At 26.5% G+C, this 27,649-nt stretch overlaps 1 protein-coding gene across 2 annotated transcripts in view; it reads left to right on the forward strand.

Moving 5' to 3' along the window:
* BicD (Microtubule-associated protein Bicaudal D) overlaps positions 1-25,725 on the forward strand; it is a 34,509-nt gene extending 8,784 nt beyond the window's left edge. For both annotated transcript variants that reach the window (XM_087166450.1, XM_087166442.1), the window contains exons 3-12: positions 1,385-1,525; positions 2,205-2,429; positions 6,738-6,984; positions 17,250-17,339; positions 17,880-17,977; positions 20,793-20,984; positions 21,917-22,108; positions 23,126-23,224; positions 23,301-23,403; positions 24,769-25,725. In XM_087166450.1, the coding sequence (XP_087022576.1) occupies positions 1,385-1,525; positions 2,205-2,429; positions 6,738-6,984; positions 17,250-17,339; positions 17,880-17,977; positions 20,793-20,984; positions 21,917-22,108; positions 23,126-23,224; positions 23,301-23,403; positions 24,769-25,646 (2,265 nt within the window). In that variant the 3' untranslated portion in view covers positions 25,647-25,725. The remainder of the gene's footprint in view (positions 1-1,384; positions 1,526-2,204; positions 2,430-6,737; positions 6,985-17,249; positions 17,340-17,879; positions 17,978-20,792; positions 20,985-21,916; positions 22,109-23,125; positions 23,225-23,300; positions 23,404-24,768) is intronic.
* The last annotated feature ends 1,924 nt before the right edge of the window (positions 25,726-27,649 follow it).

Raw genomic sequence — 27,649 nt, forward strand, 5'->3', positions numbered from 1 at the left:
CGTAAGACTTGGAGATTATTTTGCCACATGGAAATCTCATCTTTGCCCGGGGGTGGCATTGAGTTATGTATTTTGAGTTGGTTTCTATCTGTATTTTTTTTTTTTAAACGCCTAGAAGTTCGCAAGACTTGGAGATTATTTTGCCATAGATCACGATACACAAATCCCCCCCCCCCAAAAGAAATTTATGAACCATTTGCGTAATATTTGTTTTACATGTTGATAATGGTTCATAACAAGAAAAGAAAGCATCATAAAACGATTTATTACAAACATTAATCAATTAAACAATGTTACTTATAGTTTCAGTTCATATAACATGTATTAAGATTTGTTTTCTTGTTGTAGAATAGCTCATATTAAGGGGGGGAACAATCATAGTACAAGCATTAATCAATTAAGCACTGTTGCATGTGAGATATTGGTATTTATCCAAGAGAACAAGAAATTTAAAGTTAAGCAAATGTCTATCAGTTTCATTCATAAATTAAGTTTAACATTTATCTTACTTATAAATCTAAGCTGAATATTCAGATAAATATGCTTTGCCAAAAATATTTTAAAATTAGCTTCTCTGAAAAAAAGGAATATTTATTTATCATACTGAACCAAAAGTCACTAAGCTTTTAGAGAACTATCACAAGATTGCTTGATGAGTTTTTTTTATTCTTACAAGTTTTGAAGAAGTCTCTATATCTACTTCAGGTTGATATCTCCAGCTGTTTGATGAAGATGTGTGGTTTCTATTTTCAAATATTAATCAATTAAGCAATGTTACTTGTGAGGTTGTCTGACAGAACAAGAAATTTAAAGGTTAGCTCAATGTCTGTCAGTTTCATTCGTAGATTAAGTGAAACATTCATCTAAATTTAGGCAACAGAATATTCAGATAGATATGCTTTGCCAAAAGTATTTGAAAAAAAAGTTTTTTTTTCTTCTTTTTTGCCAAAAGGGAATATTATTTATTATACTTAACCAAAAGTCACAAAGCTTTTACAGAACTATCAACACTCAATGGGTTTTCTTTTTCCTGCAAGTTTCAAAGTCTTTAAGCATACATCTGATTGACATGTCCAGCATTGCTTCTATTTTCAAAATAATAATTTAAGATCTATCACTTGTTTATTTTTGTATTTTCTTCAATTTTATTATTGAAGTTTCTGATTGAGAGCCGAAAAATTCAAAGGCCAGTTAGACTCACTTGCCGTCAAATATTAAATTAAAAGATTAAAAAAAATTTTACATAAATCCATATTCATTGTTATCTGCATAATGCATTTAATTGGCTAATGTTTTTGCTGATGAAAAAAATAATTCAGAGATTACTTTATTTTTATTGAATAATTGTAACTTCCTGGACTAATGATGGCACATCTTTTTTCAGGCATTGGCAAAGTATCAAACAAATCAAAAAGTAACTGCATCCAGTGGAATTGAGCAGGAAGAAAGTTTACTTCTTGAAACTGCTAGTAAAGAAGCATCATTTACATCACATGTATTAGAGCTACAAAAAGAGCTTAAACAAGTAAGTATAATATTTATTACAAAAAGGGCTTTAAAATTATTTAAACTGAAATGTTTGTAAGAGTTATTGATTTGTTTAAAACCTTGTTTCATAAGTTAAGGTAGGAACAAACTTATAATTTACAAACAAAATATTACATCATAAATACTTATGACAGGGGTTCATGAACTTTAAGTAAAGAAGTATCAGTAGAAAAAGTTAACTCCAAAAATGTTTTTAGATTTCAGTCTTAATTTTTTTTATTGATGTAAAATCTATTAAATTGCTTAGTACAGTAGAGAACCAATTATCTGGGATGCTCGGGACCATGGCTGTTCGGGATGTCTGAATTTTCCTGTTTTTTTTTATGGGCTAAAAAATGTCATTTATCGATGTTTCATCGAACCCAAATTACAATGAAAAAGAGTAACACATTTTAAAGTAAGAAAAAAAATAGCATTTAAAAGAATAAAAACATTCACAAGTTTAGACAAGAAAAACAAGTTTGAAAAATACAAAATTTAAATATTTATTATTTGAAAATTTCATCAACTTTTAGCTGACAAATTTCACCGTGAAGTCTGAACTTCACCATCTGAACATGTCTGTTTCACCATCTGAAAATTTATAAAATTAATTGAAATCAAGTGATAAAATTGATTGAATTAAGTAAAAGAATGATTTTTAATATGTCTTTTAGGCTAGACAAGAAGAATCAAGAGTTAGGGATGAAAAAGAACGCATCCTTAAAGAAAACATTGACCTTGCTAAGAACTGTGATGTAAGTGAATGGGAAAAACGAAATTACAAAGCCGAATTGAAAGAACTGAAACTGAGAGAGCAGCGTCTCCTAAGCGATAATAATGAGCTAGAAGAAGAGAACATTTCCTTACAAAAGCAAATATCATCTCTCCGGTCTGCACAGGTTAGTAATGTGTTTTGTTTTTATATATATATATATAGCTTCTGTTCTGTTTATAAAAATGTTAATTAAAATTTTGTACTAATTACTTCTGTTTCTTTTTATTTTTATTTTTTTTTATCCCTCTGAATATAAAGCTCTTGGGCAAGTTTGTAATATAATTTTAATGATATAATTAAAGCTACTAAGTAAAAGATTTTATTAGCATTTAAGTTTTAAAACTTAAAGGAAATAAAATTATCAAAAATCATGTTTTATTTAAATTTTTTAGACTATGATATGAGCACAAATGTGAGCTATTTTGAAATCTTCTAATTAACAACAACAAAAATCAATAATAATTATAAAAACTATAGCATTAAATTTAAAAATGCAACTTTTTGACTTAATTTATTATTAATTTGACTAATTTGATTAATTTGACTTAATATTAACTGAACTGGATTTCATATAACGCATAGAGAGCCTTATTTGCAGTTGCTTAGAAAAAAAAATTTTAGAAAATAGTAACATTTGAAAGAAAAATATAATTCTTTCATTGCTTCTTAATTCAGTTGGTTTTCATGGAAGATGCAACAAACGCTTCTTGTCCTATTAGGGGCTCCCATTCTCAGAAGTCATTCATGTGAAATCAGAAGTATTAAAAAATGTTTTTTTTATTTAAGCTCAAATGTTTTATTTAAATTAGATTTCTTTATTTAAAATATTTTATAAAAATCAGTTATTGAATGTTTTTAATTTATTAAATTATTTTAGGTAGAATAATTTATATGTATATATATTTTAAGTTTTTATAATATTGTAATTTATAACTAATTCTTTGGTTGCTGAAAAAGCAAAATTATTTCACTGTTTTTCTATCTTCTCAGCATTTATTCAGTAAGATCATCTAACTTTTTCAAAAAGCGAATGATTAGTTATGTCTAACCAGAAAAAAAAAATCTGAATTCCTGTTATTAAAAATCATTACTGACTTTTAAGTTCTAAATGTGATCTTATCTTTATAGACTTCAACGTAGGAAAAAACTCTTATGCAATTGAATTTGACAGTCAATACAAATTCAAGATATGAATCTGCATATTTTTTTTACAATATCTATAGAAAAAAATTTTATTGCTCTTTAGAGATATTTATCATTTTTCGCTTACTAAATATTTATTTTAAAACATATGAAATCTTGAATATTTTTCTTAATAATTTAAACTAAGGACTTTTTAAAAGAAAAATTAAGTGAATAAAATTATGAATGTAATTTTTAGCTCTCTGTGAAATGCGGAAAATTTCAGTTCTAACAGAATTTTTTTTTTAATTTTATTTTTTTATTAAAAGCTGTTGGTTTATTAGAAACATGGACAAACAGTATTTAATCTAACTTCATGAAAAATAAATATAAGAAATAATAATAAGAGTTGACTTTGTCAAAATGACTGCTTTTTGCCACGATGCAGAGACGTAAATGCTTATTGAAATTTTAAGCAAGTCAACATGTGATAGATTCCTTTTCATTGATGAGAAGCTCTTTAACTTCCAGGTAACTCATAACTCGCAAAATGATAGGATCTAGTCTGTTGGCACTCAAAGCACCTAAGCAAATATTGGACATTACCAAAATCCAAACTTGTTCATGGTCTGGGAAGAAATTTACTTAACCGGCAAAACACCTACCAGTTTTGTAGGTAAATACTTTAAATTAAAAAGTGTAATGGCTATATATTTACAATCTAGAAGCTGTTGCACTTGAGCAATTTAAAGTGGATGTTTCAATAAAACCTGCTCACAAGGCTAAAAAAGACACAATAGCAATGAAAGGCACTTTTTCCGGGTAAGATAACTTCTGAAGAAAGGCCACCCTACTTGTCAGATATCAGTCCCATGGACTATCGTGTGTGGTCCATTGTGGAGTCTAGGGCGTGCACTAAACCACACTAAAGTTTGAACTTGCTAAAGCAATTGCTTTATCCAAATTTGATAGATTAAAGAAGACTTGGGCCCATAGCTTAAAATTTCAATAAGCGTTTGTGCCCCTGTAGCGCTGCAATCGGTACTTTGTAATCAGTTAAATTTATTAGGTAAAGCCCACTCTTATTATTTTTTTTTTTTAATTTATTTATTTTTAAAAAAATTATTTGTCCTGTTTTTTTTTTTTTTTTTTTTGTCACATTCTGAAAACAAATATAAGTCTGTGCAGAATTTTTTTGTGTCCTAACAAAGAGCTTTTTTTTTTCTCGCTCATTCTGACAGACTCTTGTAAAAATTATTAGGGATGAATTTTATATTCATTCAATTGTTATGATGTTTATATGTTAATAAAATAAAGTGCAAATTTTCTGTTCTGCAGTCTTTCGGCATTGTTTGATCAATATTTTTTTTTTTAAAAAAAACTAACTTTCATTAAGAAATGTCATTTTTTTATTTATTTATCTTTTAGATGGATAAAAATACAATCTTTCTTTGTACAGTTTCGTAGTAATTTGTTTGCACAGATACAAAAGATATTATTTCTTCATCCTAAACCCTTTCGTGGCATTTTTAGTTTTTTTTTCTTTCTTTCTATATTTTGTGAAATAATGAACATTTTATGCCTATTGATTTTTCTAACAATTTATTTCTGTATTGTAAGTAACAGCTTTTTTTTTTCTTTTTCAACCTTGCTTTCCAAACACTGGTTCTGTTGACTTTTTGATTTGTGGGAAATGCTTGTTATACTCGTGCCTTTTTCTTAATTGGAACCATGGAAACAAAAGTTGTATTATTTTCTGTCGACAAGTTGCAAATTCGTAAATGAATAAGTCTAGTTTGGCTACATTTCCCTTTCAGCAGATTAAACATATTGAAGAAAAAATATTTTTTCTAATTTCTAGGTCCTGAAATCATGCAGACCAACTTGCATGATAGATGATGTATGCTGCCAGTTCTCTACAGTAACTGCTTATTGTTTCTATTAAATTTCTTTTTAAAAAAATTCTTATATCTTTCATGATCATTTTATTGTTTATAATTTACAAAATGAAACTAGACACAAAACTAAGCTTGATAAAAATATTTTTCATTAAAATTTAAAAAACTAGAAAGAAAAGCAATTTTATAAAATATTTAAATTATTTTTCAAAAATAAACTCATAAGTGTCTGACTGCATTGTTATACATAAAAAAAAAGAGAATATGGGGATGATAAATGACAACATAAAAGAAAATAATAATTCTTTCTTTGCAGCCTTTTTATTTTTTCACCAATTTGTTAAACTTCTCCATTTTCAATGTTTTTTTTTATATCTATTCTATTCACCAGCATAAAATAATTGAGAGAAATGTAGGATATTTGTCCATATAGAAGGTGTAACCCATTTAAAAATAATATCAAAGGTTAAGTACTAGTTATCAGCACAATGATAATCTATGTCACACTTTACTGTAATTTTTCAGCCATTTCAAAGGTTAAGTACTAGTTATCAGCACAATGATAATTTATAACACACTTTACTGTAATTTTTCAGCCATTTCAAAGGTTAAGTACTAGTTATCAGCACAATAATCTATAGCACACTTTACTGTAATTTTTCAGCCATTTTATGCAAAGATGTTGTTAACTGCCTTTTAATTTAACATAAAGTTTATTGTGTATGTTTACCTTGTATTATGCCTTAAAAAAGGTTATGTTCTATAGCAGGCATAAAAAAAAAATTCAACAAACCTTCACTTTAAAAAAATGTTCAAGGAAATATTTTTAAGATTCATGGAAATTTTTGAATCACTATTTTGTTTGATATTACCTCACATTGAACTTGAAATATCAAGAATTATCTTTGAATGAAGGATCTATTACAGGACCTCCTTAAATTTTTCTATTTATTGTGAAAGAGGTAGAGAAATATCCATCAATTATAATACATTATTAGTAATATTTTAAAATTATCTATCTAATAATCATGTTTTTTAATTTTAAAAACTTTACTTATTCCCTTTTCTTACGTAAATTTTTTTTTCCCGCATGGTATGTTTGATTTACATGTAATATTCATATACCAGCTACTTAGATATTTATTAACTTTTGTTAAATTAACTTTTACACCTTGTTAAATAAATTTTTATTAATAGCGTTAGCTGTATTTAATTTTTTTTAAAAAATTAGGTTTTACACTTAACACTTTTTTATATTTTATTGAATTTTTTTTAGCATATTTTGCTTTCATTTCTTTCCAGGTTTTTTTTTATATATGTATATATATATAAACTTTTTTATTATACATTTAAATACTTGAAAATGATTCTTGAGTTAATAATGTGTCTTTTATTTTCTGATACATTTTTAGGTAGAATTTGAAGGTGCCAAACATGAAGTCAGATGCCTTAGAGAGGAAATAGAAGCAACTAAAGGCCAAATTGAAGAGCTAACATCTTTGCGAAGAATCGCTGAGAAACAACTTGAAGAGGCTCTGGAAGCCTTGCAGTCAGAGAGAGAACAAAAATATGCCCTGAAAAAGGAACTGGATCAGCGCGTGAATTCTGAATCAATTTTTAACATAAACAACCTAGGATTTTCTGGATTCGGGCTTGGAAGTAAGAATCAAAACTTTGGTAGCATTGATAGTTGTTTATCACCATCATCATTTTCTGTGCATGGAAGTATTAATAGCATTATCTTTAATTATACAAATTCTGAAAAGAAAAAAGCACCCAAGAAACCTTGCATGTGCTTTTCTAGTGCTTTTGAGATGCTCACTGCCTGCTTTGTCTCACTTTTTGCACCATAATTTTTTTCATGGTGCAGAATGCATCATTAATTTTTTGCATCATCATTTTTTTTTCTTCCTCTATTTCACTTTATACTGTTCCTAGAATTAACTTTCTAATTTTTCTAGTATATATTTATATCCTTTTTCTAGTTTAAATTTGCATTTAATACTTAAAAAAAGTAATAATGGTCTAAAAATTCTAATAATTGCTTTATAAAAACATATAACTAATTTCCTAATCTCGGTGATTTATCTTTACATTTCTGTTCTTATATATTTATTTCTGTTATGAGTTTCATATATTATATTTCTTTATTTAAAGTTTATTTATAGATTTAAACTCTGTGGAGACAAGTTGATTTTTTTTTTTTTTTTAATTTGTATATTGGATAATTTAAAATTATGGTAGATTCTTGTTTAAATGAAAGCAGATGAGGTATTATTTTTCAGAGTAAGAATTAATTTGCAAGACCAATCCAATATCTAAAATACCTTCATACAAACTGAAAAAACAATGCTGCATTTTACTTTTTTTTTATTTATTAATTTTTTTATTAGAAGGATAACCCATATGCATGTCAATATATACTCTTTTTTTTTTTTTTTTTTTAAAAACTGTTCTTTGATCTACATATTACCAGTATAAATATTGCATAAAAACAATTATAAAGTTAATGGCTAATACTGCGGTCACATTTAATTTTATTTTGAAAGTGAATATAAAATTCTTCACTAAATAATGTGAGATTTAAGTTTCATATATTTTTTTTTCTTCATGTTTTGGAGTACTGGGAAGATATTTATTCTTGTTTTCCCAGTAAAGTCTCAGATAAATATTAAACAGTGAACACTGAATTTTATGGTAGTCTCTTTGAACTGACATAAATACCTCTCCAAAAATTTTTATGCTAATATCTACACTTGAGTAAAAGTAAATTATTAAACATCACCCCTGAGAAATTGTTGATTACTCTTCTGAAAAAATGTGATCTCTCTTGTTCTTGCTGAAAAATATGTGATTTTGTTATTGCTCATTAGTTATATTCATCCTAGTCATTTAAAAATCTCTTTAAAAACATGATATTTCCACTAAATATTTTTAAACCCGAATTTAAAAATAATTTTTTATAAGCCTGTATTTTAAAAAAACACTTTGGACATGATATTGTGACTTAAAATTGCATGGTGTTATTGATTCACAAACATGGGAAAAAATAAGTTTTAGAATACTTATTTGAAACTGGTGGAATGGCAACTAATTTAGAGTTCCTTTAAATATTCTTGAGCCCCTCCCCCCAAAAACTGACTTCTTAAAAAATATATCATACATAATTTTATTTTTAAAGTTTAGAGAAAAATGTTATTTTATTATTTCAATTTTCAAAATAATTCTTTAAAAAATTTAAATAGTTGTGGCTGCAAAGTTTTTAGTCTTACCTATTCTATGTTCTTTTCTTCAACTAAAATTTTTGGGCTCCTTTTTTGAAACTTGATTTTAATTACTTTGTCATCAGTTTATTTTTCTTTTTAAAATTTCCATAATAGTTTCCATTCATTATATTGAAGCTTAAACTTATTTGATTAATAGATCAGTTGTTATAAAAATGTGAGTTATTGATCTCTCTTTTTAAAACATCTTTTATTAGAAAAAAAAGAGAAGTAGATACACGATTTATTTATTTAGAAATTATCTTTAGCTTTTTTCTATCCTTTTCTTTACTTTATAGAAAATCTTGAACTTAGTTTTTTGCATGTTTAAGAATAGTTTCTTGAAAAATTAGTTGCTCTTACTTCTATCTTATTCATGTTTTTAGAGCAATAAAATCAAAATATAGATTTTTTTTTCCTCTAAAAATTTTATCTTGTTATAAAGAACTGGAAAGTTTGTGTGCAATAATTGTTTGTATTTGTTCAAAAACAAAATGTGCATGTACATGAATTCATGTCCAAACTTGAGCTTGTGAATATAAGTCAACTTTTATTAAATAGTTTCTTTCAATTTGTGTCTATTTATTTTTTGTTAAAAATACCTTTTAAAACGGAAATATAATCGCTTATCTCCACATTGTAATTAATAATTCTGGGTTTTCTTTGTCATCAATTTTCTTTTACGTATTTACTTACACTTTTAATTCTTCAAAATAAACTCTGTTGAATAATTTTTTAAACCTTAGAAAAAAATGGCAATATGGATAGTTTTAATATCAAACAAAACTTTTTTAATGGATTTTAAGATGCTGGATAAAAACATAATATTTATTTTGATTCCACTTAAATTTTTCCTTAAAAACATTTTGTGTTGTGTAAGAGAAAAACAATTTTTCAACAATCGTTATGTTTTAGTAACATAATAGTTGAATATGCTTGTCTTTAGTTCAAGAGGTTGCCAATTTTAAATTGATGGTCATTATAAATTTTTCAGCAATTTTTTCCGATTATTTGAAATTATTCTTCAATTTTGTGGATTTTTTTTTTTTAAATTTATGTTTTTTTAAAGGACGATACAATTTTTATTTAGAATAATAAAAAAAAAAATTTTTTTCACTTGGAGCCATTTCATAGATAAAATTTAACATTTAAATAACTTTTAATCTATTATCAGAGTTTTCTAAATTCTATTTTAGTGGTTTGAAGGATTGACCTCGAATATACTAATTTATAAGTGGAAACAATATTTTAAGCTATGAAATCAGGTACAAAAGTGTACTTTCTTTTAATAAACATACCTTTTTCTGACTGATTAAGGTTTTGACACTTGTAATATAGAGGTAGGTGCAATAAAAAGACAATTGTCCCAATAGTTTAGTCAAGAGAGCAGTAAAAATTTTGAACATCTTAATGATATCCTTGTGACCAATCTCATATCCTTGTGACCAATTAAGTAAATCAGAAGAAATAAATTTGCAAATATGAAACTTATTTGTCCTATAATAATTTTATGTAAAAAGCTGTTATTTATTATTTCATTAAATAATAGTAAAAAAAAATTTGAAATTCCATTCATAAAAATTTTTTGCTTGAACTTTGAATTTTAAATGACAAAATACAAAATTTGTAAGAAATCAGTCAAAAAGTTCATAAAATTAAAAATAAAAACTAGAATACTGGTTTTTTTAAATTTTTATTATAATACTCTCTTTGGTCAATTTTGACCAAATTTTATATTCTGTCATTCAGCAAGTTAACCAATAAGTGAATGCTTTTTAAAAAATTATAATTTCGTTGAAGTCTTGTTTGAATAAATGTTTCACTATTGTTTTGACAAATTTGTAGCCTCCCTTAAATAAATTATCGTCAAATATTATTCAGAAATATGATAAAATGCATATAAAAGCATGAGTTCTCCCTAGGAATCAAACCGGACTAGGTGCTTTAACTCTGAAAAGGGCACTTTGAGTTTTGAAACGGCACTCACTTAACACCATAAAAATTTATTAAAAAGTGTTATATTTTGTAATAACTGAATTTTATCCTCAATAATTTCTAAATTACCCTCTTATACTATTTTATGTGTATACTTCAAAAATTAATTCTGCCTCATTATCGAAATAAGAGAAAAATTTGTAATTTGTAAAAATAATTAAAGGCACACTAAAAAGCAATCTCTGTGCATAGTTTTTTGTTTGATTTTTTTTTTTTTCAAATAAAGTAAACTAACAAAAAATTATCAATTGATAAGCAACTTGAAGGCTTTTTTTTCTATAATTTAAACTGAAAATAAACATTTAAAGGTGCATTTAAAAAAAAATTGGTATTTACTTTTAAAAAATAATTTTAAATCACTTATGAAATTTATTAATATCCCCCCTCCCTGAGAAAAGATACTTATAAAAATTTAAACAGTTTAAAATAATCCTAATAAAGTAATTATTTGTAATAGTAATCAGAATTAATCCGATAAACACATATAATTTTACCAGTATATAATCATTATTTAAACAGTGAATTAATTTTTTTTCTTAATGGAATATCAATAAAAATGCAGTGTTTTTAAGGGTTTATTTTTACAAAAAAGGCAAAGAGGACGCATTTATTGGGATCAAAAGGCAGGCAGGGCAAGCCGCCTTTTTAAAAGCACTTATTGAGAACACAGTGTACACAATCTTGAACAAAAAAATTTATATTTTATTTTCAAAAAAATTAACTAGCATTCATAAATATAACTATTGGTTTTACTATGAGAAACAAAAAGATATAAAAAATAGTTTGAATCTCATATGCCTTTTGATTGGTTTTCTATTATGTTACAAGTAGCAAATTTTATTTGCTTAAAAAAATTGTACATGCAAAACTACTTAAATTACAAAAGACTAAATACCTAATTATTTTGTTTCATTTAAGATTATATAATTTTATTAGTGACAATGTTTAGTTCATAAATAATTGAAATAAAAAAAACGTGTTATGAACAATTATTTTCCTGAACCCAAAATAAACAAAAGATTCTGGTATGTAATTACAAAAATAAATCAGTTTTTAGTTAGTTATTTTTTCGAACTATAGCCTCTTTTTTTTGTAATTTATTCATTTTTTTGTTTTATAAATATATATTTCAATATCACTATAAAATTACTTCTAAATATTTGTATTATGAGTACTTTAATAGTGATGGTACTACTCCTCTTGAACCATTTTCTCCTTCAGAGAATATGGGCAAACATTACTTAATAGGCGCTAAGAAATATTTTAAATAACTATTTGAAGACAGTAATTATTATGATGAATAATAATTATAGCTATAATTGAAACTGTAATGTTCGAAAAAAAGTATTTTCCTTGGTAATAAGTCCTTAATTTGACTATTATTTATCAAGTTTATCTAATAAATCATCATAAATTTTAACTAAATTGTGAAGAAATAGTTAGGGAAACTTATAATATGATTTTTAAAAACATTTTTTCAAAAAAATATTTTGTTAGAAAGCCTCTAAAAAAATTTCAAGGTTAAAGTAATGACAAAAATACAGAAATAACTTCTGACTAAGTGACTTCAAGAAAAGTTAACTTTATACCTGCCATTATTCTCATACAGAACAGATTTCAATCAAAAAGATTCCTAAGATTTTTTTTTTTTAAATCAACAGCTAGGGGGGAAATATTGTTTCTTGCTCTTCAATGTTTTATTTTAAGTTAAGGTTAAGATATGCATAAGATTATTTGTGTACATTTAAAAGGAAATAGAGAAATAAATTTTCATGTATGAACACAACAATAGACAAAATAAGAACAAAGTACACTTTTTTTAATCATGTAATTTCATGTAATTTGCATGACTTTTAAGATACAATAAAAGAAAACTACTTTTCAAACACAGTTCAGAAACTCATTTCTTTGGTCCTTTGCTTCCGCCCGAATTTTTGATTTCAAATTGATAAAACATTTTACAAATGGCACCAAGTTTTCACTAGAAAACCTAATGATCTGAAGAAATTAGTTTTCTGATTGTATTCGAATTGGTGCTCCGCACATAATTTTAACATACATCATAGCGGTGGTAATACAGTCCTTTCAGTGACTCTTCCATTGATAATAGCTGATAAATGAAGCCCCCTTTGCAATTCCATTGATGCAATGTGACTTAAATGTCCATTGAAAAGGCCGAAAGGGAGAGGTGATTCCAGTATCGCCACTTTTTATTCTTTCAAAATTTTTCCATTAACAATGGGTCGTTTTATATAGCAAAAGCTTCAAGGTAATTATTAAATCACTATTTTTTGGGTGCAGGTTTCCCACGGGTCAGGGAGAACTGGGAAAACCTGGAATTGTCAGGGAATTTCATTTTAACTCTTAAAAGCAGGGAATAGTCAGGGAAAGTTGCTATCTTTTACAAAAAACCTTGAAAATTTCTATATTGTACCAGGAAAATAGCCAGTCTTAGACTTGTCAATAGCAGTAATCTGTTATTGAGATTCGATTTAAATAATTCTAACATCTATAACAATTTTTTTATAAAATCCCACCTCTTTGTCAAACTTTTCCATGATTCCATTTTCATTCTATTATATGTTTTTACTCACGAAATCTAATATTTATATTACAAATTTTAAAAAATCGAAGTTTTCTGATGAAAAATAGCATGGTATAAATAAAATCAAATTACAATATTTATTTATTGCATCAAGGGATTTAATGCTGCACATACAAATGTTCTGTAACGTATTAGTTTTAAATTGTTAATGTGCCACCTGCTTTCAATTTTAGGCATATTACACTCTATAGTTTCCTCTTTACTATACTCTCTGTTTAGGAAGCAATTAAAATTTTCAACTTTTGACAGTAGATGCTTTCAGATAAAAAGAGTTTAAATAGTGCAAGTTTTGCCTTATTTTGATTCAAATTATCTATACTATAGTGTGATTGTGAAAAGATTTTTTTAAGTTTGGCTGCAGCTTTTGTAAACATAGATGGTGATTATAATTACCGTCTATGTTTACAAAAACCAAAATTAAAAAAATAATAATAAAACTTTCCGTCCGAAAAATTTTTAGTCTTTTAATACAGCATTTTGAATCATACATGATCTGATAACTCAAAAATACTAAAAACATGACTTGGACACGAACATAATCTCCAGTTAAATCCCACTAAAAAAAAATTGCCACTCATCCCTAAAAGTAGTTGAAATGTGCCATTTTTTCATTCTAAATAAATTTGATTTTCAATTAAAACATTTTAATCAAACTTAACTCTTAGCATTTTCTAAAAATCAAATGAAAATACCAGTCAACTTAATGTTTAATGTTAATATTTTTTTACAGTAATTGTGTAAATTATATATAAGTATGTTTCAATCCTTAAAATAAAGTTATTCAGCTATCCCTGTATCGAAAATCTCTTTAAAAAAAGTATGCAATCAAACAATCTTTTATTTTCATCTAAACTAAGTGCATTAGATGAGAAAAGGTTGTTGCATTGAATTCAGTCAGAACATACAAAAATATGACTTTTTAGTTTTGAGGACTTATTCATACTAATTCTACTCAAAGCAATCCAATCAATCATTATTTTTTTTCCTACACAAAAATAAGAAAACGAACAAAACAAGTTAAAATTTTAACAATATGTGGGAAGGTACAAAAATACTTTAAGCAGAAAAGAAAAATATGCAAAATGTATTAGTTATATGAATTGATCTGGACTTAAGGCTTCTATAGCGTGGGCACTACCGCCCTTTAGTGGTACTGGAGACTTTTTGGGGGCGCAAAAGTTTTCTAGAGAATCAATAAGAATTTGCAGAAGAATTTCTAAAATATAGGTAAACTTTGAAATTCATATATATATATATATATTTAATTTCTTATCAAAAAATCATTCGTAATTTCTAACTTCTGCTTTTATTACATTATAAAGTAGTTATTAATATAGCAATTTATTAAATAAAAGAGATATATAACCACACTTTACTATGAAAAAAAGAGATACTCTTACTCCATTTTAACACTAGGAAAACAGAGGTGATTTTAAATATAAACTGGCATTTTAAATTTTTATAATTTTTTTTTTAAACTTTTAAATTTAAAGGTTTAAAAAGCCTTTACTTCAGTTGACCAAAACCATGATTGGGCAACTTGTTTTGAAACAGTTTATCTTAAAATCAGCAAGAAAACTCTATAGTATCCACTTTAAGTTGAAAAGCCGTTTAATATTTTTTTTTTTTTTTAAATTTGAAACTGTGTTTACTTGGCTGCCCTAAAAACATTTTTCTCAATTTTCTGCGACATCCAATAAATTTTTTGACTTATCAAATCCAAATTAAAGGGAAAAAAATCTAAAACTTGTTTTGAAAAAAAAAATTTTTTTTGAAGGAAAAAAAAATATCAAATTTATTTTTTGAGAAACTCAAAGTATTTCAACTTTCCTTGCATATTTTTTTCAAAACTCTTTGGATTCCTTATAGTTGTCTTCTAAGATTTAAATCACTTAATTAAATTTCAAATAGTGTTTGATTCAGTACTGGGTTTACTGACAATAGAACACTCATAAATTTCAAATTTGCTCATTATAGTCCAAAATCATTAAATTTTAAATATATTACACTTCACTGCATAAAATATACAAATTAATTTTTAAAACAATAAAATTTAATTAATTTTTTGATTTTGAGGACTTTTTTTTTAATAATAGCCCTTTATTTACCAGAGGTACTTTTTAGGTGAAAATCTTAACTGAAAGGTAAATGACCATTTTCATCCAAATTTTGTTTACTACATTCTCAACACTCTGATCATTAGTTCTGACTTTTTCCTGCATCAGAAAACCTATTTGCTTTGGCTGTCCAATAGGAAAGTAGTGAGCAACATAAAAATTTCTAGAGAATTTCATTCAGAGATTAATACTTGGTACACTTGGGGATTAATCTACTAGAAAAAATTAATTAAATTGCAATTGCTTTGAGTGCAGTAAAAAAAAATATTGAGAATGCCATGATTTTCGAAAACAAACTTACATATTTTAAAAAGGGTTTATAGTCTCTATTATAGTTTCACCTTGACCAGCATTTTTTAACCCAAAATCACCTCCAGAAAATTTGTGCTTCAGATGACGAGCCTAGAGCTTCAGCTTTGTAGCTATTTTATATGTCTAAGTTAAAGATTTGTTTTGTGTTGTATAACTCAATTATTCAATTTTGTCAAAACTATGACTTGGGGAATCATGATTTTTTGTAGACTCGTGCTCTTATGTTTCAATAATGAGCAGGAAGTAAAGCACTATAGTTTTTTTTAAACAAAAATTTTTTTATGTAAAGCTTATAATAAAAAAGTGCAAACCATACCTAAAAGAAGGTTGCATCTTTAAATTTACTGATTGGATAAACCTGTAATAAAAATATTTTGCTAGTTTCTTTCTTTTTCTAAGGGGGACCATGCACAGTAGTTCTCAAACCACATTCAGGAGTTTATTTAAACTAATCAACTGGTCTCTAAAAACTAGAATTTTAACAATTTTCCTACTTGTTACTTTAAATTTGTCTTTATAGAGAAGAATTGAGCTTCATTAGCCTTTCATTTTCTAATGTCTGGAAAATTACTATTTGCTCTTAGATTGGTTTCCTTTTCCTTCCTTACCTGATTAGGTAATATGTAAAATAGAGTTTTATATTTAAAAAAAATATATAAACCACCTAAAATTAACTAATACAACTTGGTATAAAGAATTTGCTCTCATTAAATTCTAGTATGTGCAATTTAAATATCAACTTTAACCTTTTTCTTTTTTTAATTGTACGATTACAAACCAAATATTTGAAGGAATGGCCTTCTCCTTCAACTCCCCCCCCCCTCCAACTTCAGTACTAGTTTGTATTTAAATAAGCATTCTTCCCGATATTTTGAAGTACCATAATTCATGTGTGTTTTTAGCTGTCAGACTTTGCTTATAGTTCTGTGTAATCAGGGTGTCTATAAGTTGTGTTGTAATTTACATTTAGTGTAGAGTTATCTTTCTTTCCTCTGTGTTTTTAACTGTCAGACTTTGCTTATAGTTCCGAGTAATCAGGGTGTCTATGAGTTGTGTTGTAATTTACATTTAGTGTATAGTTATCTTTCTTTCCTTTGCGTTTTTAGCTGTCAGACTTCATTTATAGTTTTGTGTAATCAGGAGTCCATGATTTGTGCTGCGATAAATGTTTAGTGCATTATAGCAGTTCAGTGTATTGTCTTATTTATTGCTCTTGAGCGTTTCCATATTTTAACTTTAAAGACATTGTCTAATGGATTTTTGGACATAGTCTAATGGATCTAATGGAATTTTTAAAGACAAATGTCTAATGAATACATCTAATGGGTCTTGGGGTACAGAGAGCGCATCTTAGACATTTGTTGTGCTCTCTCGATAGAAAAGGTTTTGCTTTTATGACTTCCAGGGCTGGTACCCCGTGACGATGTCAGCTTCGGTTGTCATATTTTTCTTCTCTTTTTTTTCATTGTTTTTCTTATTTTAAGTTATTTTATCTCATGTTTGGCTATGTCATTCACAAATAATTATTTTTTGTATGGTTTGTTAATATAGAAATAGCATTCATTTTGACAATATTTAATGATACAAAATTATCTTACAAATACAAAATTAACTTAAATTATCGTCTTGTAGGTTTAAATCAAGAAGATGGTGATCCATCTGAAGATGATGCAGACAATAATACAACATTAACATCTTTATCGTTATCCAGCACATCTGAAAGTGAGTTTTCAATCTCTCAACAAAATTTAGTAAATTTTACTGTGTATTATAAATTCTTCAAGACAAAAAATATATAATTCTGTGCAGATTATATTTCTTTTATTATGACTTCCACAAGTAAAAATGAAATATATTATTTAAAATTCTCATTTTTAAATTATTGTAAATTAAATAATTTATTATAAATTAAAAAAATTTTATAATTATTTTCACATGTAACTAGATCCAAGGATAGCATGTTTTTAACATGCAACTGTTTTTCAAGTTTTCTCATAAAACTTAATATTTATTTAATAATAATTTTTTTAATTATTATAATATACATTTAATAATAAATTTAGTTGTACGAATATAATTTTAGTTCAGACATTGTTAAGCTTTTTGTTTCTCTCAATTATTTTTTAACTTCTTTTTTTGAATCATTATGCAAACAAATTACCCTTTTTTTTTTCATGACAGATATCACAATGTGCTTAGAATATCAAAATATATTTGTCCCTAAAATTTTATTTTATAAAATCTTTTTAACCTAAATTTTAGAAGACAATGGAGCAAAGCCTCAAACTTCAACAGTCGGTGACTTATTTAGTGAACTTCATTTGTCTGAAATTCGTAAGCTAGAAAAACAGTTAGAAGTGGTAAGTGACTATTATTAATTGAAATCTGTTTTTAAATATGAAAGCATAAAATTATTTTCTGTGTTATAATCTGATAATATTTCATGCATAAAATTAAGTCAGTTATAAGCATTATTAGGCTATAAGCATCAGAATAATAACTATAATTTATGTTTTTTTACTTTATTCATTTTAATATTTACTAACTTTATGTAGTATACATTTTGTAAATATAAATTTAAAGGAACTTTCATATATGTTTAGGATACAACTGTACTTGAAGTTAAAATTATTAGTTATCTTTTATTTTAGCAGCTATCTTTTTCTTATCTGATTGCATTGATGTTTTCGTAGTATAATGTATATTATTTGTCTAAAAATTTTCATTTAAAAGCATTATTCTAAATTCATTTATTAACTATTATGTCATACATTCTATACATTCATACAAGTGTATCTAGACATACAAGTTTTTGAAATAAATAACAGACAAGTGTAGAAAGGTTTTCATTTGGCTCATTTTTATTTACTTCTATGAAATTATTTTTAAATTCAGCAACATTTTCTAGTACCGTTGGTGCTTTTAATTCTGAATATTTAAGTCCCAACGGACATTTTTCAGAGAATACTATTTCTTAAAATTGCTTAAGTCTTTAACTTCAAGGTGTAGGGAGATTTCTTTATGGGTTATTACCAGTATCTAACTATTAGAAGTGATTGTTGGTGTCAAGGCTTGAACTTCATTGTATTTTAGTATTAAATAATACCTTAAAACAGATTATATAGCCGTCTCCACTTAATTACTTATTGGATAATCAAATAACATGCTTATTAACTAAAAATTTGTAGCGCCAAATTATTTTGTATAAAACCAAAATTAAATTTCTCTATTTAAATCGTTAATTATGGTTTCAAATCCTTGCTTAGTTGCATAAAAAAGAGGATTTTTTTTAGAAATGTATCATTGGCTAGCATGGAATTTTTGTTTTGTTCAATTAGGAAAATGTTAATATAATGATAGTGGGAAGTGGATAGGACTCCCCCATTGCCACTTCAATGGGGGAGTCCTATCCACTTTCTGCTCCGAGCAAATGTCAAAGTTTTAAAGTTAATCAAATCTTGTTAGCAGTTACATAATAGATTTTTTATCCTCTTTTGACACACTTCACTCACAGACTATTTTAAATATAGAAAAGAAATCGAAGATTTTTTTTGTTAAATGTGTGTTAAAACAATATTCAATTGCTGATTTTTCTGAAAGAAAATAAATCACATTAAAGTACAATGTGATTTATATCCTAATGCTAATGATAAGTTGTGTACTATATTTATCATTAGCATTGATTTATTTTTACAGAAAATTAAATATTGTTTATATTTTATGTTGCTAGCATAAACAGCTCTAATTTTAAATGTTCATTGATCATTAAAAAATATATATATATTCCTTCGAAACATTGTACTCTGTTTTGCAAACTTGTATTATGTAAAACTATTAAGTAAAATTTCATGAAAGCATATCATTTGAGATTCACTAGTGCACTTCCCTTATAATGGAATAGCCTGCTTATTTAAATATGCAACCAATAATATTCTGTATGAGAACCAGGGCCGGATTACCCATTAGGCCAGACTAGGCCATGGCCTGGGGCCCCCTTAAAATGGATTTTTTGAAAATAAATTTCAAAAAATTAAGAAAAACAATGATTTTTCAAAATGTTATGATTATTTTTTAGTTCTAATTTAATAAAATAAAGTAAAATTTAATTTATTATTATTTATTTTTATTTTAAATATGCTTTCTTAAATGAAAAGATGTATAAATACTTTTATATTTGAATAAATAAAAAATATAGGTACGGGAAAAAAATTTAATCTAAGGGCCCCAAAAATTTGAATGGCCTAGGGCCCCACGTACGCTTAATCCGCGCCTGATGAGAACTGACTGTAATGATAATGTTCAATCCATTAAATGGGAAAAAAGAAGTTCATTGAATTTCATTGTAACTCATAAGAACTATTTTAGTTTTCAATTATGCTTTTAAAACAAGTGATGAATATAATAGTATTGCATAATATATAGAATTGCAAAAAGAGCCTAATTCTTAATAAAATTAAGTATTTTAATAAAATAAGTTTTAAAATAAATCACATTTTTTTGGTACAACGGGCATAAAAATTACATTGAAACTATGAGCCATACTTTCTCACAGTTGGGCCACCTTTATTAGTTTTTATTGGAAGTAGGCATTTCATTTTAGAACGAATACTTTTTGCAAGAATTAATTCTGTAATCAGCCAAGTAAATTGTCCAAGTTACTAAATTGGAATACAAAGTTGTCTTGTAATTGAACAATATCTTTCAATGTGTTTAAATTTCAGTTATTTTTTTTTTTCATTTTATCACTTTTAAAAACAGTGATATACTTTCCAAGCTCAGTTGTTACTAATTATATAATCAATTTCTTGTGCATATTATTTTGTTGTTTTATGCATTATCTTTGCATCTGTGAAAAGATTATCTAATTGGTATTTGTTTTATTTTTATAATTTTATTCTTTATACGAAATAAACCAATTGCATATTTTTTATGAGAAGTTTTCAATTATATTTTCCTATATACATCTAAAAATATTAGAATAATGATATGATGTTGGTAACATTTTTCATTGTATTTTTTTACGATATCAATAACAAAAAAGAAACTATTTAAATTATTTATGGACATAAAAAAATAGTAATAATTTATGTTTCACAGTTATTTTATTCAGATTTTTTTTTTTTTTTTTAATTTGATTTTTTTATAACTTTAACTAAATGAAAAATTTATTTTAAGTCTGAAAATGAGAAAGCCAAAGTATCTTCTCGTCTCCAAGAAGCTCAGCAACAATTAGAAAAAACGAAGGCAGAACTTAATAATCAAAATAGCAGAGTTCACAAAATGTTTGAGCATATCAACACACTTATCGTCTTACATGGAAAACCTGAGGAAATTGAAGAAGTTAGCTGCAGTGATGAACCTGAAAAGGTAGAGTTAACAGTTTGTTTATATTTAAATGTTAAATTAAAAAATAAAATGGAAATTTTATTAATCTAAATATTAAGCATTTAAAAAATAGTCCCTAATAATGTACCAATTTTAAATTCAAGTGTATGTGTTAATTTGAAACATGCATTATGTGATCATAAGTTATTATATATTTTTCAATATTTGTTTTTTATTTTATTTTCACATATTAATTTTTTTTTCTTTTGGTAAATATTTCATTAATGCATATTGAGGCATAGCTTGCCTTTCTCAAGTAAACATAGATTCTGTAATAATTAGGTGACCTTGTGATATTTCCTTTAATTTCTTTCTTCATTAAACTTAGTATATAATGCAATTTGATCTGCTTATCTAGAGTAGGTGATTTTGCTTACATTTGACACTATATTTCTGATTTTGGTTCTTGTGCTTTTCATACCTACATTCAAAACTTATTTACATTCAGAACTGTATTCTAGATTCAGGTATTCAAAAAAATCATATATATATTTTTTTATTTTTTTCAAAAACGAATTATAGTTTGCATAATATACAAAAACTTTCAGAGCTTGTAGGGGGGGGAGTTAAGAAGTGCAGTTATATGTTATCAAAAAATAGCAAGTAGTAAGAAAACTTTTGATTATGAAATATCTAATTATATAAAAACCATGCATTTGGTTTTTTAGTCCAGATACATGCATACATACATTATATACTAGAACATATCTTTATATAAATTTGACTATTTCTTAAATTAAACTATATTTTTAAATTCAAATCAAGGAATTTTGAAAAGTTACAGAGTAATTTATAATTGATAAAAACAAGTTATTGTGTTTTTAAGATATTATAGAATATTATATTATGATTATTATAAAAGTATTTGTATTATATTATTTGTGTTATAATATTATTTGTATTATGTTTTTTAGGATATCCCTGAACTGTCTCGATTGAAGAGCCTTCTAACAAAACACGAACAAAGGTATCAACTTGCAGTACAACAGGTGGAGCAACTACAGAATGATGTGAAAGGTTTGCAGCAGCAGGGAGCTATCATCAACGAAAATGACGAAGAAGTCAATATGAAGTTGAGAGCTGAGATTTCTGATCTCAAAATCAAGGTTATTTGAATATTCTTTTTCTGTTATGATTTTACTTACAGGATTTACTTGTCTCAAGGGAGAAGTAGGAAATTTATTTTTCGCACGAAACTTAAAATTTATTTTGAAAAAAAAAAAATTTCTTCTTTCTTAACAGAAAACTGAATTACTTTTTAAAATAAAGTTTTGATATTTTAGAAGGAATACTTTAACATCATAATAAGCTGAATTTAACATTAAACATACCATAACTGCTCAGTAATATATTGTATAGTATTCTAAAGTGTTGCAAAATGTGTTAATAAATACGAGTACTGTTACTGAATTTAATATTCTAACTATATTACTTTGAGAAATTAATATATTATGCTCATATTGTTTTCAGTTTTCAGCATGTAATTTCATCTATAATAATTAAGATATTATCAAAGTCATCCAGGTGCAGAACTTGTTAACTATATCTTGGGGAAAAAATTTCTTGAATATATCATTGTGGGAAATTTTCTCAACCTCAGTATGAACATACAAACCCTTGTTTCAGTTTTTATTAATTTAACATTAAAATTTTTGTTAACATGCACTTTAATACAGTTTATTATCAGATGTTATTCATATCCTATGTTTGTTTGTTTTTTCAAATTGTAACAGCTCTTAGCAAGGCTTTGTATCTTTTTGCAAGTTTTGAATAATCATTGCCAAACTGAACACTGCTTTTTGAGAGGTCATTCAACAGATCTCATATTACTCTGAGATACAGCTCTCATATTCATATAACTTTATTCCACCTAACAATCACGTATAAAACAGCACATGTGGCAAAAGATGTGCAATACAACTGGATTACTTTAGCAATAAAATTTTTATCTCTATTTTTTTATTCAGTTAAAATGATCTTCATAAATAATAAAATAAAAAGTACTTTACTTATATTATTTTAATTAAAAAAATAGATTATTCTTTAATTTGATATTAAAAGAAGTAATTTGCATTCTTTATCTTAATCTGTATTAATATTGTTTTATGTTATGTGTCTACTAGGTTCGAACTTATACCAACAAAATCAAGGAACTGGAAGGAGATTTACTTATTATGGGTGAAATTGCTAAAGAAGCTAGCTATTCATTAAATTATATTCAGGTAATTTTATGTTTTTTGCATTTTTGACTTTAGATTCAAATTATGACTAGATACTCTAAATATGTATTGTTTATAGGATGATCTGGTTGCCGTGTCAGAGGAACTTGCTCAACTCTATCACCATGTCTGCATGGTTAACGGAGAAACTCCAAATCGTATAATGTTGGATCATGTTAAAGGTATGCTTATTATCATAAGTAATGTCTTTCTTTCTTATTGAGATATTTTTAAAAAAATTTTGAATATATAATAAGTATGCAGATTGTTCTGTGATAAGCTAGTCAGGTGATTTTTAGAATGCTTTTTAAAAATGAAGTTAAGGGACCTGACTATCATTTTTAAGCCGATTATTAGTAAAATATTTTTCTGTTTATTTAGCCGTTTGAGGTTTGTTTCTGCGTCAAATCGAACAAAAGTTATGATGATTTAAAAAATCATTTATTTTGGTTATAACGTTGATAGTTGTGCCTCTTTTGTCTTTTTTCTCGAAACTAATTTTTGGGTTATTTTTCTTTGTTTTATATGTAATATCTCAGAGTATTTTAGTTCAAATTACTTGAAATTTTTCATGACGGTTTTCTGTACATATGTCTAGGGAACAGACTGCGAACTAGATGATTAAACTATTGTTTTATATTTTACATCTAAAATGAAAAATAACTAATTACTATGTTCAGCACTTTTCTGCCAAACAAATTTTGATGCTTGCTGTAATATATATAAATAAAATGTCTAATGCATAATCTATTCCCTAAGTTGAGTTTTTATGAGTATTATAAAACAGTAATAAATTTTGAAACAAGGTCAATTTTTTTTACCAGTTTTCTCCCCATTTCTCTAAAAAAAATAATTTTTTTTCTATGAATTGCTTATGAACTACACTTATAGTTGATTTTTAATTAAACCTTGAGATTTAAAATAGTTTTTCATTTCATCTAAAATCATTTCGTTAAAATATTTTAAAAATATTCTATGTTCAGTAGAATCTGCACTAATATAATGGCTTTTGAAAATTTAATGAACTATGATGTACACTATCAGCAAATTTTCCCTTTTCATAGCAAAATTGTACATTAATCATTGTACTTCCAAACAGTCAATCCAACTTTCTTTTAAAAAAAAAAATTTTTGACATTTATTTTAATGAAAAGTAAAAATAAAAACATTTGTTTTTATTTATGTAGGCACAATAAATTTCTTTGAACTATATCTTGTAAAATATTTGCTCAATAGAAAATTATACAATTTTTATACTGTTATGCGTAATTGTAATAATACCCAGCTGGGTAATAAATCCAAATTTTACCAGGTACTTCGAACTGGCCGGGTAAAAAATAAAAAAATTTGCCTGGTACCTGAAACTGGCCTTGTAACAAAGAACATTTTTTGCTGGGAGCCCAGAACCAGCCATGTTAAAGATTAAATTTTCGCCCGAAAATTAAACCCACTAAAATTTTAAAACCTGGAATATCTCTATTTGTTACCGATTAGGTTTCTCTTACAACTATATATTCTTATTTAAAATTATTCTATTTGTTTTACAGAATCTCATTCAGTTGACTCTGGTTTGTCAGAAATAAATAAAGATCAGCCCTACAGTTTGATATTCAACATGAATGCTAGCAAATTGGACACATTGAGGGAAAAGCTTAAGAGTGATGTGGCAATCAAAATTCTATTAGAAGAGGATTATAAATTCGACAACAAAAAAGACTTCATGACTGCTGGGAACCGCTTGTTAGATACAATCCGTGACCAGCTGAATCATCTTTGCAAAGCCATCGAAAGTACTATTGAAATCCACCGGCAAAAAACCCTACATACTGGTACCCAAGAGCATTCTTCCCTGACTGAAAATGAGGACTTGCAAGAAAAAGTAATCAAATTGCAATCTTTGCTGTCTACCAAACGAGAACAAATTGCCACCCTCCGCACCGTTTTGAAGGCTAACAAACAGACGGCAGAGGTAGCTCTTGCTAATTTGAAGAGCAAATATGAGAATGAAAAGGCCATAGTGAGTGAGACAATGATGAAGCTTCGTAATGATCTTAAAAATTTGAAGGAGGATGCCGCCACATTTGCCTCACTGAGGGCTATGTTCGCAGCTCGTTGTGAAGAATATGTCACCCAGCTTGATGAGCTGCAGAGGAAGGTCACAGCTACAGAAGAAGAAAAGAAGACACTAAATGCCTTACTAAGACTAGCAATAACACAAAAACTGTCTTTAATACAAAAGCTAGAAGAACATGAAATGGATAAGGATAAGGGACACACTCGACGACATAGCTCGCGGGGACGCAATGTGTATTCCCGTGGGAGTGCTAGCAGCGGCCATCATCAATCAAGTGGTGGAGGAAGTGCCTATAGTGGAAATCGACATAGCCATGACAGTAGCCATTTTCACTCTCGACGTGATTTTTAAATATTTTTAATGTAGATTTTATACCGACTAAGCAAAATGTTGTTTTTATACTTAAATAAAATATTTATTTAAATTTTAATGTTTTCTCTTTTCAATGAAGATTTTTTTTAATACATTTTATTGCATGTACATGACAAGGCGACTGCATCTCTGGTTTGCTGTACTCACCAACACTTATAATTCTTTCTTCTTTTTTTTCAAATAAAAGCTGATTAAAAAAAATTTCTTGTTTATGGATTATATAAATATAATTTTATGTGAGCACATTTTGATGGTTTGTTAAATATAACGAAATGAGCGAATGCCTAGATTTGAAAAATAATCAACTGTTCTTTAAAACAAAATTTTAAACTTAAGAATCCAGAATATGGGACACTATAAGAAGTAATAAATTAGAAATAATTTTATTTGTTAAAAATTTATGCGGATAAATTTATATCATATAATCGTTCAAATTGCCAGCGGTGTAAATAACATACCCGCGACTTAGGGAGGTGCAGGTTCCAAATATAATACACTACGTGAAAAGAGTGGACAACCCACGGTAGCACCTGAACGCAATAAAAAAAACAAGTAGAATTTTTTTGGAATATAAAAAAAAATCGGAAATTTTTAATCGCGCATTTAAGTTTTTGACACGCCAAATCGTAATCAATTTAATTTTTCGATGGCATTTTTTTTTTTGTGGTTATCGCTATGATTCTTCAAAGTTTTAAAAATTCCAATATTTTTAATACGACAAAATTATGAAGAATTTCGAAGTTTAGTAATAACTTCATAAACTTTTTGTGCCAATTTCATAGTTAATCCAAGTAACTTTTCGATCGTGTTCTCGGAAGTAATAGTTGCATTTCCACGCGTTTCTTTAAATTCTGATATTTTTAATACGATATTATAACGACTCGCGACTTCCGAATCGTGCAAATAGTAATAACTTTTGACGTGTTTTATTTGTGTCAATTTTATAAATCTAAGCTATTTTTCTATAGTTTTTTCGGCAATATGTATTTTAACATGGTTTTGAAAATTCCGATGTTTTTTAATATGTACTAATAAGACACTCGAATCGTGTGCGCTTTATTTGTGCCGATTTCGCCGCAAATCTAAGAATTATATTATCATTCTTTCAACACTCATTGCTAAGTTTTTCTATGGAGTTTCGAAAATCCTGATAATTTTAATTCGGTATTATAACGACTTGCGATTTTCGAATCAGGCGTTTTACGCCTGGTTCGTAGCTCTTGTCGTGCTTTATTGGTCCCGATTTCATCATCGATCCTTGTTATTTTTAAATTATTTGTTTTAGGTAATCCCCTTGTTTTTTTTAATTTGATATTTTTAATACAATATTATTACGAAACGCAAAATTCGAATGCGATTATTTTAATTTTTTTTTTTTTTTTTTTTTTTTTGGAACTGTTTACGATTTTTGAACTTTATTCCCAATGTATCACAACTTTTAAAAAATCATTAAAAAACCGTTTTATTTTCATGAATTCTCTTATAATTCACTAAATATAAAGGTCTTAAAGTTAAAAATATGTTAAACTGAATACCAACTGAGTGTTGAATCTTATTTTGTGCTATAATGCGTTTTGTTTTATTTTAAATCATCATTTTATAAAAATCATTTTAGATCCTTTTTTCATTTAAGCCATTAAAATCATTTAGATCCTAAAATCATTTTAGACCATATACAATTTCTTTAATTAAAATATTTAATTTTGTATTTATGTTGATCAATAAAATATTTATCTATTTTTTACTTTCGTCCAAGAACATTACAGTTAATTTATCTTAAAATGCACTTTTCTGTTATGTGATTAAAAAAAGCATCACTTTTTACCCACCTTTATATATATATATATATATTAATAAATCTATTGAGCAAAGGAATTATCCTATTTATTATTAATAAATCTATGGAGCATTTTTATTTTGAAAAGTATCTGTTTGGTATTCTTTAGCAAATTAGATTGATCTTTATTTAGAAGAATTTAATT

Source organism: Parasteatoda tepidariorum, chromosome 1, assembly GCF_982258835.1.
Source record: "Parasteatoda tepidariorum strain Cologne lab strain chromosome 1, Ptep-v5.0, whole genome shotgun sequence".
NCBI classification, from domain to species: domain Eukaryota; kingdom Metazoa; phylum Arthropoda; class Arachnida; order Araneae; family Theridiidae; genus Parasteatoda; species Parasteatoda tepidariorum.